We start from the raw sequence: 15,711 nt of genomic DNA on the forward strand, positions 1-15,711 counted from the left end.
CTTCCTGCAAAAAACGCTGAGTCTGCAGTGCACCCGGAGCATATATACATTTATTTATTAGCAGCAGTATTGGTGGGTGCCCTATTATGAGGCATAAGCAGCGTTCAACAACTGTCACCAGGTTTAGTGTTCATTTGAGGCCACGGCCTGGTGTTGTGCAGCAGCGGGCTGCGAATGCAACGTCCTTCAAATCACCTTAACTTTAAAGCGACCTACATATCAGCTCTGGATCCCCGGGCTTGCAGGGATAATGGCTGAAAAGGTCACCCAACTTATGTAAGTGCTGGGAAACGCAGCGTTGTTACAAAAGCTGCAGCTCAGAGGTAGAAAACAAAATGACCTGAGAACACAGGAGCAAGCCCAGGGATGAATTCTGCAATGCTCTCCAGAGGGAAAACCTGGATTTAATGAGCATCCTCAAGTCAGATTCTGCTGACGATGATCCCACAGTGTGAGTGTGCAGGGGGGGACGTATCCAAGTCAGAAAGCATTTGGATTATTTTATTTTTTGTTGCTGATGGTTTTCCTGAGATCTTGGGGGTTTCAGCTGAAAGCTCAAAAAAAAAAAATCTTTACACAAAGCAAAATTTTGACACCAGAAGTCTTCATTTGTGGACAGAGCATTTTCCTCTTAATAAAAAAATATAGTTGGATAAAAGGACTCCCAGGCAGTGCCTGGATAACAGCGCGCAGGCAATGCTCCGCACAGACACGGGCTCCCATTTCTGCAATACTCCCGGACTTGCTGATACGTCTGGAGTTCCTCCAGATCCCTTCTAGCAAAAACAGTGGCACAGCCTCTTTACACACAGTAGTAATTAGCGAAAAGTCGTAACTTGTCAACAAATACCAGCTTCCCCAGCTGCTTAAGGAGGAAGATAACAGTGATGACTACTGATCTGCTGCAAAGCAATCGCATCAAATGGCAATCAATATACACACGCATGTCCAAAAGGAGATGCTGCCCTCCCTTGGGCTGTTGGATGGTTTTTTCCAGCTAAGTTTTTGTTGTACAGAAGCAGAGGGGTCCGGTGCTCTGTTTGCACCCCGAGCCCAGAGCAGCCCCACCGCCGCTCTCGCCCTCCCGTACCTGCATCGCCTCCAGAGCCTCCTTCAGCTGTTGCTTCTCTGGTCGGTCTGATGAATGGCTGAGCAGCTCCTGAAAAAAGTTTTAAAAAATAAAGAGTTTGGGTGTGCTAGGAAAGCTGCCCACATCCTGCCTGCACCAGGCAGGCTATGACCCGTGGGCAACGGCTGCCTGCTGCCAGGGCGGTGGCAGCGATGCCAGGGCAGGCGGCTGCGGCCGTAGGACAGGGAACGCGCCAAGCGGCTGGTGCTTGAGAGATCTGTTACACAGAGTTGACGGGAGGAATTTCACACATAATCAGATTATATGCAAGCTTACTTTATATTCATTAACTGCCTCTCGTGGCTAACAAGTGCAGAATTACCCTAGGTCACTGTACTTTAAGAGACAACACAAATATTATGTCGTGTTAAGTAGCTCTAGTAATTATTTCATTTGAAACGGGGAAAAAAAAACCCCTCACTCTGCATTTGGCAATGATTCACTCTCCACTGTAAAAGTTGAAAGATGCTACAGTGAGGATGGCAGCTGGAGAGAAGTGTCAATGCTGAAACACTTACTTTTAACAGGAGATGATATTTCAAAACTCTTTGCATTGGAACCACCAGCAGATCTTGCAATTTAAATTTCCCGTCCTGAACCTTTAGTGTGCATTCCTATTAAAGAAATCATTAAATCAGGAGTGAAGTGGCTGGGGAAAAACAACAGCTCCCCCACAGGAAAAGCCTCCAATGTTCCGTGGTCGTTACATTTTGCATCTGCAAACCCAGTTCTGATGACAAATGGCTCGTGGTCCCTACAAGCACCCAGCCGATGCCAGGGCCCCCACTGGGGGGGTTATCAAGGAATAAAACACAGGGGCTGGACCCTAAAATACAGACATTCTCATGCGACTGAGCTACTCGAGCTTAATGAGATACTGCTCATTAGGGGAGCACAGTAATGCTCTCAGACCTCAGGAAATGTCAAATGAAACGCATTAGCTTAACTCACCTCCTCGATGGTTTGAACTAATGCATTTTATTTGCGAGGGGCTGGGAGCAAGCACGCAGACAGTTGCTGTGGCTTTGCTGATAAGCATTAAGTCATTAAGATGAGCTAATGTGATCGCAGGAAGTTTTGCGACTGTTACCTTCGCCCAGATCCATTTAGGTACGTGACTCTGCTGTGCTGGCTGAGACCCCCTGCCTGCCCCCCCGGGAAGGTGAGCAGAGTTGTCATGAGGGAGGGAGAGAAAGGAAAAAAAGCACGGCAGCAACTGGATGCTACAGCCACTGGCTCAATGCAAGATCCAGAGAACGCATTTTAAAAAATTATTAAATGCAGTTTTATCCCTGAATTGGGTTGCTACTTTTGCACAGAAAAATCAAAGCGCATTTGTCGAAAACGAGGTAACATGTACAGACAGCCCAGCAAATTCAGATTAGCATCAAGACTAAAGCAGGAATTAAAGCTGGGTAAAAACAGCAGCTCGAACAATGCATCCCTTCTGGGGTTCCTTTGATTTACTTAATATCTAGATCCGTCCCTACTTACACTAAGCTTTTACACCAGGAAGGAGGACAGGGGAGTAATCCAGGCATTCGCCTGGGGTCTTGGGTTCGCCTCTGACTGTCCCTGATGCTGTGTGTGACCTTGGAAAGCCACGTGGCTCCCAGCTCGGGGATGCTCGGTGCCTTTGGGTCTCCCTGCATGACTCAAAGAGGAATTTCTCCACAGCCAGCCCCACTCAAAGTCACCCGGCTTGTTTTACCTTGGATAAACTCGGGGAAGAAAGCATAGAGAGTTTTCCTGGGGGGAGACGAAGGGGCAAGCAGAGAATCAGGACAAGACAACCCCCAGCTATGCTCCCTCTCTGAGCAGCACAGACTCACCCCCACATGCCTCCCCTCTCTTGCTCAATCAAACATTCCCAACACACCATTCTCAGCTCCAGCAAGTCCTTCCAAAACCCACGACAAGGGGGCTGGGCAGCTCTCAGCCCCGATGCCCCATCCCCACTCACCTCCACCTTCTGCCTGACGTCCTCCCTGTTGGCGAGGAGGTGGTTGAGGGTGTTCTGGGCATACTCCATGTGGCTGCAGTATTTGCCGTAAATCAGCAGCCTGTAGAGGGGGAAATCACTAATTTAATCAGAAACACTTGCTGGCAGTTATAACCTGTTATAAAAGATATATATACTTATACACAGTGAAAGGACAAGGCAAACAGCTATTCCCCCGTATAACTGCTTAGCAAAGTATTAACACTCTTTTACGGCATGGCTTTTTAACATTTAAATCTTTTGAAATTTCCAGAGCTGGAGCCTGTGGGGGCGATTCAGCTCACGATGAGCAGAAGGGCCGAGCAGCCAGAGGAGCCCGCTCTCGGAGGTAGGATGGCTCATCCCTCCACTCCCGGGTGTGATATCTTTAACCACTGCTTCCCAAGAGCTGTGCTTTCAGAGCACCACGACAGTAAAGGGAAACCCAGCTCCACACTGAAAGACCTTTCCTAGAGCAGGTTACAAAGCAGTTCTAGAAGAGGTACCCACATCCCAGGTACAACAATCCAAATATGAAAAGAAACAGCAAAGAGTTGGGCCCCATCCCTGCCCAAGCTGCTGGTCACCACCGGCGTTCGCCTCTCCCGGGGAGCAGCTCCGACCCCAGCAAGGGTCTGTGGATTAATTAAAACACGAGGATGGGCTGAGCACTGAACTCCTGCAATCCACCCCCATGGCTCCTTGGCTGTCAATCAGCTTTTTCTCATGACTACACCATCACCATAACCCCTTGATGTCTCGATTTGTGCCGTGCCACCCTGATGGCCACGCGCCACGTTTCCAGCTGAGCCTCAGTAGCACCAGGGCTTCTGAAAGCAGAGCAAGGATGTGCTTCAAGACCAAACAAGAACAAAAATCCATTTCCTGAAAGCATTTCCGAACGCAGCTCGCTCAAGCCCATGTATTCATCTCCCAAAAAGCCTTCATTTCCCAAGTCACAGCTGCTCACTGCCCAAAAAACAATTGCCACCACCGTGGCTGATGCATGCCCCTCTCTCTGAAGGTTTCTGGATATTCCACCAAGTAAGGAAGAAGGCCAGAAACTCTTCATTCTTGAGACATGCCCAGAATGGACACGAGTGATGATAATTTGCAGCTCATCAGAGAATGAGAGGCTTCAAATCCCCTTAAAACCCAAGGATGCATTTTAGAAAGCTTGTTGTTCCTTGCAGGATGGGTGGTCACAGGGACCTAGAGATCAAGAGACTGGGTAATTTGGAAGAAGGAGGCTGTCACAGCCTTTGGAAACACAGTGAAGTTCTGTATGGACACCCCAGGCTATAATTTTAAACACCTGACACAAACAAAGCAGTTTTGCTGTGGATTGCCCCTTTCCCCTCCACTTTACTCATTAATCCTGCACGACAGGTTTGGGTTTTGCCCCCCTTCCTTGCCGTTAACTGTATTGCTGCTGATAAGACACATATTCCATCACACGCCGCAACTCATCCGTTATTTCAGGGCCTCATCTCTCGATGGAGACAATCTGGGAGCACCTGACCCGGTGTCACTCCGCAAACGTGGGACTCTCAGACCCTGGCGAGGAACTGAATAGAGAGATTTATGGGAGCCGCAGTCCCCGGCGAAGCAGCAGCCAATACAGATTATTCTTCTGCCTTTTCCCCTTGACAACTTCTGAACATGCACAATAATATCTACCTTGCCAGCACCTGGAGAGTCTCAAAGAGGCTTCAGGAGCATAAATTCAAACCTCTGGCTTTCAGAGAAAGAGATTTACAAACTATTTCCCTCCAAAAAAAACCAACCTGCAAAGCAGAGGAGCAATACATCATCTTGCCGGGACATCTCTGAGGATACGTAGGGAAGCAAGAGCTATTTGTCAGGGATACATCTGATGGAGGAAGGTCTTATATACAGGGACCAAGCAGGGGCTCTTGAGGTCCACATTCCCTTCTTGGTGGGGCAACACTCTCCCCCCAAGTGAGCTCATTTTCTCCTGCACCCCAATTTCCTTGTTGTAAAATGCAATATCATCATCTTTCCTGATGTAGGAAAGGATCCTGCCTATTTAGATCAGGTTATTCCAAACTCTTCACGCCCAAGAGCCCAGTTTTGGGGTCTTCTCCAAGCCAAAACTCCCTGCAAGCAGCAGTTTCCCCCGACACTGAGGCCCCAGAGACCCCCACGGGCTGAACACAGCTTCAGATCTACCATCACCACCTTGCCAGCCGTTAGTCTGGCTCCTTCACTCACCTCTCAGGAAGGCTTTTAGGTCCCTAAAAACATTGCTTGCAAAATCCATTAGGAACTGGGTCGTTTTTTTCACCTAGCTGCATGAAACTCATCAGCTACAAGGGCTTTGCTGAGCTCCCACCAGCAAATTAACAGAAGCAAACATTTATTTAAAGGCTGTCAGCCCAAAAATGAGCCACGCGGGTCTCCCTGGGGAGCAATGCCATCTCCCTGACTCCTCCCGTGTCCCTTCCCTGCTCCTCACGTGCACAGCTCTGTCCCGAGCACAGGCAGCGGCGGCTCGGGGATGGGTCAATGCCCAGGGATGGCACTGGCATGCACAGAGCCGAGACAGGAATTAGGACATCAAAATCACCTAAGCGAGTTTTATGAGTATTTTAAAAGTATTTTCATTCTTCTTTGAGAACTATTTTTCATTTAATACAAAAAATATTCCCCTTCTAACAAGAGGCACTGTGAATGATGGAATATTTGACCTTACGGTGTATTATTAATGCAGATGGTATTTCTGGACTTATTGACTTCTGAATGGCATTTCTGTGTCTAGACACTGGTTTAATCACAGTGAAATAACACCCTGGCACGATTCCACAATGAATCAGGCCTTTGATTAGTATTAAGGATATTAAAGGCTTTTATTAATCTTATCTTTGTGTTCTGGGGTACTCCTGCTTGCAGCTGCCAAAACACAGAATCTATCATGTTCGCAAAAGCAACTTTTACATTTACTCGTCCCACAATAGGTGCGGGACAACAGCAACGTCAAATACACAATTTTTTAGAGCGAGAAATCACTTTGATCTAACCAGAGCAAAGTCTCTCCTGCAAAGAACTCATCCTACCACATTACAGGCCCTCAAAGCCCCACTGCTGCTTGCAGGAGAAGACTACTAAACCCTGGACGGCAGGTGAGATTTTACTCCATTCTAGGTCACCACAACCGTAGAGTTCCCATCTTCATCCCCTCTGATACATCCCTGTAAAGGCATTGTACGGTCAGCCTGAAAAACAGCCAGACTCATACAGGATGCTGAGAGACCAGCAAAATTCAAGTGCAAATATGGGCTTGCAAGACCAAACATCCACAAGAGCCACACCGATTTATCCAGGTCAGTCAGAGAGGAGATGCCCCAGCCTCTGCGACCTGACATGGTTGTGACTGGATCTGGCTGCTTAAGTGTCGGCACCGACTGATGTTTCGGCTGCCTGAGAGCATTTAGCTCCAGAGGATACAAAGCTGGTCTGCTGCAACAGGCATTTCTGTTCAAAGCTTGGAGACGGACCCTGAGAATATTAACCCATATCTGTTAAACCTGAAGCTGCTTGAAGACCAGGTTTCCTTTACCTCTCTTTGAATTCCAGAAACACTTTTGCCAGGCTGCTTCCTCCAGACATCATAGAGACGTCGATGGCTCTCAGGAAATTGAAGTGCACTTTAATTAGGTCCTACAACAAAGAAACAATCAATACTTTAAACACATCCAAACCGGGTGGGCAAACAGAGGCTAAAGAAACGCACATTCACTACTTAATCAGGCAGTTGTTTTCTCTCATTTCTTTTTTCTTTTTAGCTGTTTCCAAAATAAGACAATCTAGCGACATGCAGCCCTAAATGGCTGTAAGGGTGTAATTCTGCCAAGAGGTTACACAGGGATAAATGCCCCGGGATTTCCATGTGTTTTAAAGTTCCTTTTTGTAGGTCTGGAGGGAGCAGAGGAGATGGGCAGGCTCCAACCCAGACCCCGTGCAAGCCAGGATAGAAATAAATCCCTTCATCACAGTGTGACCAAACCATCTCCAAGTACAGCTATAATACACAGCCCCAGTCCTGGAACATCCTCTGTATAAAATAGTTTTCTTACCTAGAGTTCACATAATCCCTGATTCTACATAACTGAGCATTAAATATCTTCTAAACCTGTTCAAGCTCCGCAGCACATGAAGGACTGAACCTCTACAGGTGAATGCACAAATCTAACACAAAATCCGAAAGCTTTCTCTTAAGCAGGAAGAAAGCTGAGCTGCCGTGAAAAGAACAAAGATTTAAGCCACAATGTCTACACCATTACCTCCAAATTGATAAAAATAGCTTCCATGTCTTGGGGAGTCAGTACCAGCCTCAGTGGGTTCATATAGTTCTGCAAGAGGTAAATGGAAAAGGGATTGAAATACTGGAGAGGAGAGAACAAGAGGGGGGTGGGTTGTGCAAGGGAGGTATTTTTCCTTGCCTCACTAGTTGCATTCACCTGGGCAGGGAGAAGCCAGGTTTTAATGAATTTAAGCACTTGCAAAGGCAGACGAATGACAACGTGTTTGTCAAGACCAGGCTGTGCCAAGGACCCAAGCAGGAGCCAGGTGACCCCATGGGCACATCCTCCCCCGAGCTCCCCTTGGCCCCCCGGGCGCTTCCAGATGTGGGACGGTGCAAGAGCCCCACCCATGGGTGGGTGCACCCCCCTCTCCTGCTAAATCTACAGGAGGGGGATTTAAATGCACACAGTTTCATCACCTCGCTGCAGTGGGGAAGAGCTCAGAAGCGTCTTTTCAGCTCTTTGATTATCTCACTAGGATTTTTGCCCTTGAAAAAGTGCCGATGATGCGATTACACTGGAAATGCCTTTCTGAACAAATACATATTAATAGAAACGTCTACATGACTTGTAACTACAAAAAAACCCCCCGATGCAATGCACCAAAGACAGGAACCTCTACCCATAACGCTGTCAGAACCTACTAAGCCTTCACAAGCTTTTTTAATAGGTATCAAAGCAGTAATTTAACTCTTCCTTTAGACTGAACCAGAAGTGCTGTGGCTGTTTCCAAGGAACAAGGGTTATTTACATAAATGACATGTATGTTGGGACATTTTCATTGAAAATAGGAAATGTTATTCCATTGTGCCAGTTTCACTCACAGCTTCTTTGCAGGAACTTTCAGCAGAGAGAGGCAAATAATTGCAAAAGGGGAGGAAACAAAAGCGTTAGGAAGATTAGAAATGGCAGCTTCATTTTCACTATTGTTCTTCGTTCCTGCTGCTTTCCCCGGAGCAGAAACCACCTCCAGGCTCCAGCCGTAGCCACAACTCCTCGATCTTGCTGAGGTGTTCGTTTTTATTTTTATTTAAAAGAAAGGCACAACAATAATTTATCAAAACCAATTAAACCCCATGAATTTAAGCAGCAAAATATTACTTTTAATCCAATTAGTTTCAATGGCAAGTCAGCACAGCTTCAGCACTTTTGAAAAACACCCAGAATAAAGAAATTATTCTGTAGCAATCAAAGTGATAAGATATCTGCAAACACAGCTCTTATTGGCGAGACCGGCCTGGCTGAGCGAGGAGCGGGAGTCTCTTACCCCGGGGTAGGGGGAACACAGCAAGATGGTTTTCAGCCTATTTTCAATATGCAGCAATCAGAAGAAATATGCTGCTTGGCTCCTACAGTTAGAGGCTGCACATTTGTGCTTGTCAGTATGGGTTTTCTGGATTCCCCTTCTCTCCAATTTTACATGTGAATGCATCAATCCTGTCTCATCACATCTGCCAGCTCTCGCAGCGAGAACGATTACAGCTGGATCAATGCAAGATCAAGTGATGATGTGGAAGGCGATGGTATAGAAAAGATAGCTCAGTTCTTACCTTTTCTATATCTTCAAGTGTTTTGTAGTATTTGGCCTCAGTTTCTTGGATTTCTAGCAAACAGCAATTTCTTTTGTCATCTTCTGTCATTCCCATTTTCTAGAAAAAGCAAAAATAACGCATGGTCAGATACTCTTAAGAGTGGTCCAGCAACCTGCTCATGTGGAGCAGAGCTCCAGTTCAGCCTTTGGTGACTGCAAACTCAGAACAAGCACGAGTTTGGAAAGTCAGGGGAGTACTGTTACTGGTTTATGTTAAAGAAAACTAATTTTATCCAAAAAAATTAGGAAGGAACCCTGGCTGTACTATTCAATATGTTTCAACATGGCAAGCATTACATTTTTTGCATTTATTATAGCCACATCACCAAAGACTATCAGCTAAAGAATAAGTATGAGATAAATGCTGGTTTTCCCCATTTTTTTTTTTTTGCTTAAGATGAAACTCACAACAGAGCCTAAGTGGGTCATAAATAATACGTTAGACTTACACAAATCCCCTGCCAGGGCTGCCAATTCTCATGATTTTAGGTTAAATCTGATAATACATGCTTTTCTTAAAGCCCCAACTCCTGGAATCACTTCTCTGGCTTTTACATCTGTAGAGTGGGGCTGAAAACACACATCAGGAGGTGCCACACTTGTCGGTGCAGTCTCTGAACTTGGGAGGTGATTCAGTGATTGGGTTTTAACGATCATGCACAGGAACAGACACCCTCTGTACACCCCCTTATAACTCACAGCTCAGACCTATCAGGTGGATGGAAACCAATATTTTAATCAATGTGTCTTACCTGCATATATCTAATCTGAAGCATGCAGAAATACAAGAAACCAATTAGCATCACACACTTGCTATTGCAACAAATCTTAAAAAAAAATTCCAGTATTTAGACAGATATGTGGGTGCTTGTATTAAAAATAGACTCTTTTGCTCGAGGAAGGGGAGGAAAGGGAGTCAGAGCCATCAACTCCATCACTGCCCCGCATTGTCCAAGAAAACATAAAACATTGTGGAGGGAATAGTGACAAACCTCCAATTCCACTGACCCTAATCCTGCACTACCCGCCTGCCAGACACCGACACGGTGGGAGCTTCTCCCCATTTTTGCAAGAAATTCCTACCAAAACCTTCCCAAGGGGCAGTTCTTGGGTCAAATGGCATCTACAGCTGATGGCAACGTGGTAAACACACTGGTGACCCACGAGCTGTGCTGACTTTGGCATTGCCACTGGTGTCCATAAACAGCTCCAAGCGCTTTGGCAGGATCAGTGGGAATATTTTGCACCCAAGTCCTTGGTCCAGACAAGTTTTCGGCACACAGGGAGCTCCTCAGGCTGCAGACAGGGCATGAAGGGATGAAATGCCTCAACCCTCACTGGTCTTGGTACCTCTTGCAGCCAGGCTTGGGATGGGTGAGAAAGCACCACGTGGCCATCGCTGCCGCACAGCTCAGCTCATCCGCCAGCCTCCATGGGGTGAAGCCCTGCCTTCCCAGCCTCCCAGCCCCTCGTCCAGCACAGCCACGCACCCTGCTCTGGGGATTTAATTGATCAGTGAATTTCTCCATCGATACAGCTTTGTTAAGGGGAGGGGTATGTACTGTTATCAGCACCGTTTGCAGCGAGGAAACAGTAATTAGAGCCTGCACAAAGCCTGGGGGTGGCAAATATCAGACGGTGGGAGAAAGTTTGGAAGGTCACGCGCTGGTGGAAAGGTCTCTTCCAGCTCTGCATCAGCAGAAGCCAGGGCAGCCCGTCTCCTCCTCAAAATTGGGGTCACAGGTAGCAAGGGTGGCTGTGAGCACCTCTGGGGAGATGCAAGGGCCACCAGCACGTCCCTGGTTCATCCACGGAGCATGATACATGCACACTAGTGCAAGTCCCTCCAGGAGGCTGTGCATGCTGCACACCCAGTTTCCCCATCACTGAAAGGCTTTTAGAGATGATGAATGGGGTCAGCTTCTTGTCCCTAAAGCCACCCAGGTCCCTGCTGCCCCAGAAAGCACCACTGTAAACATCTACCTGCTCTGAGACACCCAGGCAGGAGCAGGAACGGGCACAGACAAGCACTGGATCCTCCACACACAGATTTCTCAGTGTTCACCCCGATCTAAAAATACCCGTGGCAGACACGGCACATCTGGCTGATGGGGCAGGCAGAGCCGCCACGCTCCCCACTTCCCAGAAAGGGCTGAAGTGACACGCGTTGCCTTGGCTCAGCAGCAAATTGCTATTTTTAGCTTATCATTTAGGGCTTATTAGCTGTCCCTTTTCCTTCCTCTTCCCCAAACTCCTTCAGATGACAGGATGAGCTGGGAAACTCGTTGGAGAACCCCCTCCAGGCCAGCACCATCCCAGCTCAGCTTAATTTTACCACTTGTGAGGCTTTTTTTTTTTTTATTTTTACCACTCAGTTTTGAGGAGCAATGCAAAACGATTCACTTTCCTGCAGTAGCATCTGTCATTGGTGGATATTTATTTATTTAATTGAATCCTCTCCCTTCCCCTCCCCTCAAGGTGTAGCTTTAAAAATGCATATAAATTGTTACCATGGGCTGCTGAACTTCCACTCTGATGATATCTTCATAGATATCATCGCCTTCATCTTCACAGGGGACGCAGTCATAAATATCCTCCCCCAGATCATGTTCGCTGGAACGAGAAGGAAAGCGATTTAGCGATAATAAAGAGGGGACGTTCACCATCACTCGATCAGGCAAACTAACAACTGCTCTCGCACCAAGGAGGGACGATAACTGGGACAATAAGAAAATCCTCCTGGCCCACCGTACTGACGTGCTCAGTCCACATTCTCTGTTTGCATTAGGAGTCTCTGGTTTTCCCACATCAGTACCCGCTGCACATCTCTTCCCCCTCGCTGGAGGCTGGGAAAGGCGAAACACTGCTCGACACGAGTGGGGATCGCAGCCAAGAAGCCGCTCTGAGCCTCGTGCCAGACATGCCTGCGATGCCCCGTCCACCTTGGTCTGCCAGCTCTGCCCCTGTAGAGTTTCTGCTCGGCGCTAATCGGCCCGGCCGAGACAGACCTGACGGCCAAGTGTCCCAGCGGGACCATCTGAGCCACCACACGCGACCAGGTCCAGCTCCACCTGCCTCCGAAGATGCCCACAGCCTCCTGTCCATCTCCTGCCTCTCGTCTTTAGGACAAGGAGCAGCTCTTGTGCCAGTGACTTTAATCAAATTATATACTTAGAGAATATGTTTTAACGGGTTGGATTTTGGTATGTTTAAAGCACTGCACTTACTCTTGGTCTGCTTTTACTTTTTCTCTTGGTCTGGTTTTGCTTTTTCTCACAAAAAGGCTTCCTTCACACCAAAGAAACCACCTCCCTTCACCCCATTAGGGCTGCAAACTGCCATAGGAGCCCACGTCCATTCAAAGCAGTGAAAAGATACTGAATAATCATGCAATGGCTCCGTGCAGTAGCTTGAAGCACCCCAGCCCTGCCTTGCCAAGGAGGAAGCACGATGGGACTGAGCTGACCCCCCCAGACTGTGAAGGGACCCGCAGTAATGCCCGGACCAGCCACCTGCCTCCACTCATGGCCCCGCTCGCCCTCCGGCCACAGGCACCACGTCCAGGTTTAAAATCTCTGGATCCAGTTCCTCTGGGTGATGCACCAACTCCCACAAAGAACAATCCCTGCCCTGATGGGCAACTGAGTGATTTTTAATCAGCTCAGTGACGCTCAGTCCCAATGCTTAGCAGAGCCCAGTAATAATATTTACATCAGAGAGATTAAGCAGCATAAAAGTCACATTTTTAGAACTGGCCACATCACTTAGGAGATCCCCTGCAAGCACAAGCTTTAGAGGCATCACCAAAACATAGTGCCCAACTTGTATTTAAAGGTGATGGTGTTAGGTACTTAATTGTCATCTGAGCCTTTACAAACCCCCCCAGGGGCTCCTGAGTCTTAGAACACTTTTCAAAATTCAACCCATAATGAATACCAATTAACAATAATAATTTTAGCGCTTAGATCTACAGGTGCTGATTGCTAACGGCTCCCACTGAAGTCAACCCCATGGGATCAGGACAGTGTGAAACGCTGGAATATCAAACAGCATTTGCGTATTTTACGAGCTCTCTTTCAACATGGGTATTAATTACATACCAATATATTTAGGTGTAAAACTGTGCTCAAACTGCAATGCTTGACATCTCTATATTATACAGCATGGAGCACCAGAGAACATCTGTTCACAAAACTGGGCTTTATTTCTTTTCTAAATACAGTTAAATCTATTTTTAAAAACAGATTTATTTAATAAAAGTTTGGGGATTTTAAATAAATACACTGGCATGATGTATCCATCCCATTCTTCCAGAGTGATGCATTGCAGCTGCTGTAATAATGCCCACTAATAGCTGGTGATCCATCTTCCCCTTCCCAAGTGTTGCCGTCACCGTTATTATCTGTACCAATATTTATATTCTCAGCTCTGCTCCTTATCCAGAGCAAGTAACTCCCGGTTCCCGATTAATCTTCCCTTCCCACCCACACCTCTCGGATTGCTGGCTGTCTCTCCATAGATCATTTCCCCGACTCGAGGGTCGTTAGGAAACCTATGGTTGGGTTAATGTCGCGAGCATGAGCCCGACTGGATACGATACCCCAGTGGCGAGTGCCATGGTGATGCTGCTGCCGGAGCTGAGCCCATTCTGTGAGATGACTGCTCGTCCCCAGCTGCAAGAGCGCTCAGCAACTGGTTTGGGCTACAGGCAGAAGGAGAAGACAGCATCTGAGGTGTCCCTGGGAAGCCCTGCGTCCTGAGCATCATCTGGAGCTGCTCTCCTGCACACAAGCACAACTGGGCGCCACGTCCAAGCCTCAGACTCCATCATCATCTGTCCCCAGCTTGCTGCTGCATGGGGGACCTAGCCTGGACAAGCCCTCCTTTTCTGACCCACCAAGGAGCCACAAGCTCTCGACCACAGCTGGGCACGCACCAGGACATCACTGTGAGAAACCCAGGCAGCAGCATGGGATGCTGAAGGGGTTTTGCTAAATCACAGGCTGCCTGGACTGAGTCTGGAGAAAGATAGGTGCCCCATGGATTTGGCCCAGCCTGGCCCTACCTGGAGCTCCTCTGGGCCACCAGGAAAGGTGCAGAAGCATCTACCAAGGGACAACACAGCAAATTTGTCCATAAAGCTGCCAAAAAACATCTGACATGAACACTGCACCCATCATGGGGGGCCACATCCTGCCCCTCGACACTCTCATTGCTCTAACAAAGGAGCTGAGTCCCCACTGCTCTGCTCCTCCCTGCTCATCAACACCAGTACGAGCCCTTCCCATCTCTGATTTCTGGCCTCAGGCAAAAAATAGGGACAACTCCCTTGTCCTGGGGCCATCTAGAAAGACACCTCCATTTCAGAGCTTAGGGGAGAGGCACTAGAGATGCTCAGACCCCACAGCCATGGTGGTATTAAAGCAACTATACCTTTGTCCAACGGACCCTTATTTATTAAAACGTATTCTTAGTACATCTCTGAGAAACACCAGAGGCTGCCAGTTTTATGGAGAGCAGTAAAATGTGCAGATTAGCCTCTCCCACAGCAGCCTGTGAGCGGCCAAGCTTTGCCGGCGCGTGTAGGGCTGTTGATGTTGCTGCTTTGCACACATTGATTTTCGTCGGTCTCCGCATTTTGTCTGTCAGAGTTGAAAATATGCACCCTCTCTGTCATCAAAAAAGAACAGGTATCAGGATGAGTTTAGCCAGTGGCAACCTAAGAACACACTAAATCTTAAATGCCATAAGGGAAGGGAAAGGAGGGCAGGTATTTTCTGTGTTTTGCACAGTCCCCTGCTGCGGGAGGCAATAAATTCAGCATCCCAAGCATGTCACGCATAGACTGAACAACTTGAGCAAGGAAGGGCAGATCCTCACCACCACCTTCACAAAGAAAAGCAATTTACTCCTTCAATAAAAGCAGCAGAGTCTGCAAGTTACCCGTGGGTATCGGAGCCTATGACCTACTGCCTGGATTAGGAGATTCATTGAGAGCTCTGGGTTTAGGAAAGGGATTTTATCCGCCCTTCAGAGTTAACGCCAGCATTTGCAATAACTGTTATTAGGATGGATGTAACCAGCTTTGGGCTGGCAGCATCTTGCCTAGCCAGGAAAGCTCATTCAAAGCAAAAGGAATAAAGCTTTTCATATCTAAGGCAATTTCAAGCAACAACAATGCTTTTGGCTGAGCTCTTCCTCCCTGGCAATGCCCACTCTACAAATGCCCTCCCAAGCAGGCAGCAGCCATGCCAAGGAGCAGCTCCCTTAACAGAGGGACCGATGCCAGGCTACTGCCTCGGAGCAAGGGACAAAGAGGGACATGGAAGGAGCGAGCTGGGAAAGGGCAGGGTCCCTCCATGACGCTCGGCACCTCCAGGTGCCATCTCCCCAAACAGGATGCCAAAGTTGAGTTTGAGGAAGAACCTCACTGCCCTGGGTGAAGCCACTGGTCCCACTGTTCCCATCACTGGGAACCAGCCCCCCAGAGCTCAGCACTGGGCCAAAACAGAGGGCACAGTCTGCATTTGGGCTTTGGGAAAAGATGAGCTCCAGACTGGGCTGCCCACACCAGGGATGAGCACAGACAGCCCATGATGCCCCAATAAACACTCTGCAGCAGGTCCACTACGCTAGAGGAATGCTGCACATCACATTTGCAACGACACCATGGATCAGGATGGTA

General features: G+C 47.9%; 1 protein-coding gene across 3 annotated transcripts in view; it reads right to left on the bottom strand.

Moving 5' to 3' along the window:
• VAV2 (vav guanine nucleotide exchange factor 2) overlaps positions 1-15,711 on the bottom strand; it is a 149,411-nt gene that overhangs the window by 17,366 nt on the left and 116,334 nt on the right. For all 3 annotated transcript variants that reach the window (XM_074891253.1, XM_074891251.1, XM_074891252.1), the window contains exons 5-11: positions 11,537-11,639; positions 8,986-9,084; positions 7,415-7,483; positions 6,691-6,791; positions 3,093-3,192; positions 1,648-1,743; positions 1,091-1,159 (exon numbers count right to left, since the gene is read on the bottom strand). In XM_074891253.1, the coding sequence (XP_074747354.1) occupies positions 1,091-1,159; positions 1,648-1,743; positions 3,093-3,192; positions 6,691-6,791; positions 7,415-7,483; positions 8,986-9,084; positions 11,537-11,639 (637 nt within the window). The remainder of the gene's footprint in view (positions 1-1,090; positions 1,160-1,647; positions 1,744-3,092; positions 3,193-6,690; positions 6,792-7,414; positions 7,484-8,985; positions 9,085-11,536; positions 11,640-15,711) is intronic.

Source organism: Strix uralensis, chromosome 21 (genome assembly GCF_047716275.1).
Source record: "Strix uralensis isolate ZFMK-TIS-50842 chromosome 21, bStrUra1, whole genome shotgun sequence".
In the NCBI taxonomy this organism is placed as follows: Eukaryota; Metazoa; Chordata; class Aves; order Strigiformes; family Strigidae; genus Strix; species Strix uralensis.